Source organism: Oncorhynchus mykiss, chromosome 2 (genome assembly GCF_057628025.1).
Source record: "Oncorhynchus mykiss isolate SJ-2025 chromosome 2, ASM5762802v1, whole genome shotgun sequence".
Lineage (NCBI taxonomy): Eukaryota > Metazoa > Chordata > Actinopteri > Salmoniformes > Salmonidae > Oncorhynchus > Oncorhynchus mykiss.
The window spans coordinates 11556815-11562289 of record NC_143023.1 but is presented as its reverse complement, the minus strand read 5'-3'; the positions used below and the strand labels follow the sequence as shown (position 1 = coordinate 11562289).

General features: G+C 38.5%; 1 protein-coding gene across 2 annotated transcripts; it reads right to left on the bottom strand.

Moving 5' to 3' along the window:
• Window positions 1-1059: 1059 nt before the first annotated feature.
• Window positions 1060-3365, bottom strand: LOC110507415 (zymogen granule membrane protein 16). 2 transcript variants are annotated; one of them, XM_090188633.1, is made up of 5 exons: window positions 3226-3355; window positions 2893-2910; window positions 2694-2746; window positions 2264-2417; window positions 1060-1822 (listed from the first exon to the last, which is right to left on the bottom strand). In XM_090188633.1, the coding sequence occupies exons 3-5, from the start codon at window positions 2743-2745 to the stop codon at window positions 1456-1458; spliced, it is 573 nt and encodes a 190-aa protein (XP_090044759.1). In that variant the 5' UTR covers window position 2746; window positions 2893-2910; window positions 3226-3355; the 3' UTR covers window positions 1060-1455. The 2 variants fall into 2 exon arrangements, with proteins under 2 accessions (XP_090044759.1, XP_090044755.1); XM_090188629.1 differs by having other exon boundaries at window positions 1062-1822; window positions 3230-3365.
• Window positions 3366-5475: the final 2110 nt, after the last annotated feature.

Sequence of the window (5475 nt, the reverse complement as noted above, 5' to 3'; positions counted from 1 at the left end):
ATTATGGGTGTGTTGGATAGTAGCGCTGGGAATAGCCAGTGACCTCACGATACGATATTATGTATTATGTATTACGATTCTATACTGTGATTTTATTGTGTTGCGATGTTCCAAACATATTGTTCACTATATGTCTGTGGCAGAGAGACTAGAAAGCATGAGAAAGTAATGGAAATTGTCCCCCAAAAATATGCTTTCTATTTCAAATGAAAATGGAGAACAGTCTATGAAGGAAAATAAGAGTTTTGGTGCAGAGACAACCAACTAACACAAAAATAATAGTTTGATATTGTTGATGCGATACGACATGATATATTGTGGAAAATAATATCCCGATATGTAACTATCCATTTTTTCCCCTTCATTACTATTGGATAGGCGTTGCTGTTATAAATGTAGTTACTTATTGACACCATTGAGGTAGGGTTCGTTAAGCTTATTGTAGCTTCTGGTCACTACTGTATGTATTGTCTTATCAAAAGGAATAAAATGAAATATAATGATTAAAGATATGCTTTTTATTAAAATGTCCAGAAGCAGATGTAGCAGAAAAGGATCAACAAATAACAAATGCAGCGTGTATAAAATAGTGAAGGTGAAACACCCTGAAACACTATTATCTCCCCATAATATTTGATTGTTCAATTAATCAAAGATATAACTAATCCTTTAAATCCCATGTGGCGCATGTGGTCTGTGACTCACTCTGACAGGACTGTTTAATATCCCTATCTGATGGGCGCTTAATATAGAATCATGAACACGTACCACGCTGCACCTTGGTCCACTTCTTCCGACGAGCGTTACATCATGAGAATATAAACTGAATGAATTTGAATGTTTAGATGTATTTTTGTACTGCTTCAAGTCAGGGATCACCTCAAAAATTAAACATTCTAAACATTCAATTCAGTTTAAATGATCATGAATTAACGCTCGTCCTGAAGAAGTGGACCAAGGTGCAGCGTGGTACGTGTTCATGATTCTATATTAAATCCGAACACCAACCAAAACAACTAAACGTCACGTTCAGTAGGCTACACAGAGCTAACAAAAAACAGCATCCCACAACCTAAGGTGGCAAAACAGGCTGCCTAAGTATGATTCCCAATCAGAGACAACGATAGACAGCTGTCCCTGATTGAGAACCAAAACATAGAAACCCAAAACATAGAAATAAAGAACATAGAATGACCACCCAAATCACACCCTGATCTAAGGTCAGGGCGTGACACATTAAGCCCCCATCAGATAGTGATATAAAAAACACTTCTGTCAGCGTCTATGTCAAACATCCGTCCAACATATAAGGTCAGTTTCCTGGACCAAGATTAAGTTTACTCCTGGACTAAAAAGCATGTTGAATGGAGAATCTCCATTGAAAGTAACTAGTCCAGGACTAGGCTTAATCTGTATCTGTGATACCATCCCAAAGAGCAAGACATACTTTTTTTTTCAATGAAGAGGAGGTTCTGTTTCCCGTACTGTTTCCAGAGTACGGTTTCCAGCCCTTTCCATGTCAACCATTCCCCAGTGGGCTCCGATGGAGGTGATTCCAGCACCGTTGAAGCGACCGCTGAGCAGCCTCAGCTCATTGCCCATGTTGGATGGGTAGAAGTTGAAGGAGACTTGGTTGGGCAGGCCGGCTGACAGAGTGCGCCCCATGTTGGTGCTTAACACCAGGTAGCAGATGTAGTCTGCTGGGTTGTACTTCCCAGACACCTCAACGATGGCCTCATCATTAAACAGATCCATCTCCTGCTTTTCACCCACTTCGTTACCGAACACAGGAGACCAGGTGTTGCCGTATCTCAGCTGGAACCTAAAACAGAGGAAGCTTTTCACGTTGGTTGTGTTTTGATAAGGTACATTGAGACTGGGAGAGCAGGTGGCGTCAGATAATATCAAGGAATTACATTTTACATTGTACTCTGGGTTAGATACGATAACACTATTGTTTGGTCATGTACTGAATATGTAATAAACACAACAAATGAATAAATACAGAAAGAAAGAAAGAAAGAAAGAAAGAAAGAAAGAAAGAAAGAAAGAAAGAATGTTTGTTGGGTAGTGTAGTTGGACTGAGTCAGTCGTGGTTGTTGGATAGTGTAGTTGGACTAAGTCGTGGTGAATGTTGGGTAATGTAGTTGGACTAAGTCGTGGTGAATGTTGGATAGTGTAGTTGGACTAAGTCGTGGTGAATGTTGGGTAGTGTAGTTGGACTGAGTCAGTGGTGTCTGTTCATGGGTCAGGGTCTACTCACCCACTGATGTAGGCGTTGTTGTTGTAGTAGTAGTAGTAGTAGTTGTTGGTCTCCCACACTCTGACTCCCGTGATGCGCCCCTCACCGTAGGAAGCAAATGGGGTGCCACCTCCCTGACCCACCGCAGAGGAATACGAGTAGGGGTCTTTGATGGCTAAAATAACATGGCCAATATGTTTACTATATTTACTATATTAATAATACATATTTATATATACATCATTTTATTTTTAACAACACATTTCTGAAAGATCTTTACATTATTAATAAAGTGCAGATGAATTAACTAAAGTACATTCTGCAATGATTTAATCCATCAGTTTATGTCTCAAAGAAGAACTCCTAAGTCTAACTGAAAAAGACAAATTGGTGAAAGCACAAAAGCTATTATTTAATCATTATAATTCAGAATTGTATTTTTATAACTCACGCATTGCCAAGCAGCCAGCCAAGAACATTGTGACAACCAGGATTAAGAACATTCTGCAAAAGTGAGGCATCAACACTTAAGACCTTTAATTTCAGTCAATTTCACTCTCATTCCGTTTCACTTTAAATGGTAAAACTTGAAATAATGTAGTTAATAATGTTTTTCATAGTAGTTTGTCAAAACAAATAAGTCATTTTACCTGTCAGGTCAGTGTTTCCTAGGAGGGAAAAGAAAATAACATTTTGAATTGTGATGTAACAAACAACAAACCATTGTTGAATGTGAAATGTTATAAAACGGCTCTAAAAAGTTGAACCTACTCTTGTTTACTACAATCACTCTTGCAGTGCTAAGCTACTGTCACATTAAAAATAATGTCAGATCATTGAATTTAAATTTAATGGGAAAAGGGCCAAAATGTTTGTGCCCAAGTACCAAGAGATAATGAATATTAACTTCATAACATTTACCACACCAGTATTATGCATTAAATACAAGTGCACATTTTCAATTTATTTAGTTGTGTAGTTACCCACAGTGCTATCTTGAGATGTGTGTCAAAACCTGTGAAAGCTTCTTGTCTCTCTGTCTCTGCCAGGTCCTTCTAGTCTACTGCTTCCTCTAAGAACTGCATTTATACCTGCTGAACATTCCATCAGTTCTAGATGGAAGGAGCATGACAAAGAACACCTTTAGTCAGTCACTATTGAGAAGTCAGACATTGTTTTCTAATTGGTCGAGGCTACTTTGGGAGGGAGTGTCATGGACATTTTTTAAGGAAATAATAATTGTATTCTTTTGAATTGTAACAAATGAATGACCTGAAATATGGATAGAAAATATACAATCTAACAACCGAACAATACAAATAATATACAAAAATAGTATGAATGTGTGCGAAAATCGCTCAAAATCAGTCTCCCAATCTTCAGTTGTTTTATTACACCAAGAGGAACTCCTTCCCTTCAAACATTAACATGCTGAAAAAGACATGTGGATCTGATCATTAACAGGATGGTTAGTTTATTGGTTTGCTCAAATACCTACAGTATTTTATTGTAGAATATTTGTTTCAGTACATGTATTTATATGGACATGTTAGATGAAACAACTTGAATACCTCAGTATGTCACGTTCTGACCTTTATTTCCTTTGTTTTGTATTTATTTAGTATGGTCAGGGCGTGAGTTGGGTGGGCAGTCTATGTTTGATTTTCCATGATTTGGGGATTTCTATGTTTCGGCCTAGTATGGTTCTCAATCAGAGGCAGGTGTCATTAGTTGTCTCTGATTGAGAATCATACTTAGGTAGCCTGGGTTTCACTGTTTGTTGGTGGGTGATTGTCTATGTTGATTGCTTGTTTCAGCACAGTTCTCATTAGCTTCACGGTCGTTATTTCGTTTATTGTTTTTGTATAGTGTTTCAGTGTTCAGTGTTTTCTTTATTAAAATTCATGATGAGCACAAACCACGCCGCATTTTGGTCCTCCGATCCATCTCGCCTCTCCTCTTCAGATGAAGAGGAGGACGACAGTGACACAGTAGTTTATTATTTATACTTCTTAATAAAGCAATAAGAATGACTTTATAAGATGATTACTCAAGGCTGGTTTCCCCAACTGTAAAATGTTGTGACACCAGAGGGAAATGTTAGTCTGGAGCTCTGTTTATTTTTTTATTTTTTTTATTTCACCTTTATTAAGCAGCTAGGCTAGTTGAGGACAAGTTCTCATTTACAACTGCGACCTGGCCAAGAATAAAGCAAAGCAGTTCGACACATACAACAACACAGAGTTACACATGGAATAAACAAAACATACAAAACATACAGTCAATAATACAGTTGATTAAAATATATATACAGTGAGTGCAAATGAGGTAAGAAAAGGGAGATAAGGCAATAAATAGGCCATGGTGGTGAAGTAATTACAGTATACCAATTAGACACTAGAGTGATTGATGTGCAGAAGATGAATGTGCAAGTAGAGATACAGGGGTGCAAAGGAGCAAGATAAATTAATAAATACAGTATGGGGATGAGGTAGTTGGATGGGCTATTAACAGATGGGCTATGTACAGGTGCAGTGATCTATGAGCTACTCAGACAGCTGGTGCTTAAATCACTGTAATAGTAACACCGAGGGTAGATGTTCATTCAGGGGAACAATATAGCCCAAGTCATTAGCTTGGCTTTTATAACGTATAAGGCTGAAGCAGACAGACAGATAGACAGAGAACAAGAATAAGCTCAGCGTGACAGCAGAGAAGATGCTGAGACAGATAGACAGCACAACAGGGAGGCAAAACCAAATGTCTCGAGTGGAGGTCCTGTTCTAGTGGTGAGTTGTATCTCCAGTGGTGTTTTTCATATTGTATTTGTTTTAAACATCAGATGGTTAAGAAAGAGGAGGAGGACCATGTCTTGTAAGTCAGTGGTACAGAAAGGGTTAAGAAACACTGTACTGTCCTGCCAGTGTTACGTGTCAGTACCAGTGCCTGTGTGTAAGGACGATGTGTAGGGTCAGGGGGATAGGGTGTGTGTATGGAGTTGGCAGTGCTCATAGTGATGTGGGCTGGTGTAGACAAAATGCCAATGCCAGATTCTTGTCCCAGGCTACCCCTGTTGTTTTCTAATTTGTCAGGCTACTTTAGTAGGGAGTGGAAGGAAATACAAACACAATGCCTTCAGAAAGTAGTCACACCCCTTGACTTTTCCCCCATTTTGGTGTTACAGACAGAAATTAAAATGAATTACATTGAGATTTGTGTCACTGGACAACACA

Excerpts from the sequence above, each read along its gene's own strand:
- LOC110507415 (XM_090188629.1), bottom strand. The coding sequence starts at position 2,745 with ATGTTCTTAATCCTGGTTGTCACAATGTTCTTGGCTGGCTGCTTGGCA. Across the intron at positions 2,418-2,693 it reads GGCTGGCTGCTTGGCAATGC|CCATCAAAGACCCCTACTCG; the intron begins GTGAGTTATAAA and ends ATGTTATTTTAG. Across the intron at positions 1,823-2,263 it reads AACAACGCCTACATCAGTGG|GTTCCAGCTGAGATACGGCA; the intron begins GTGAGTAGACCC and ends CCTCTGTTTTAG.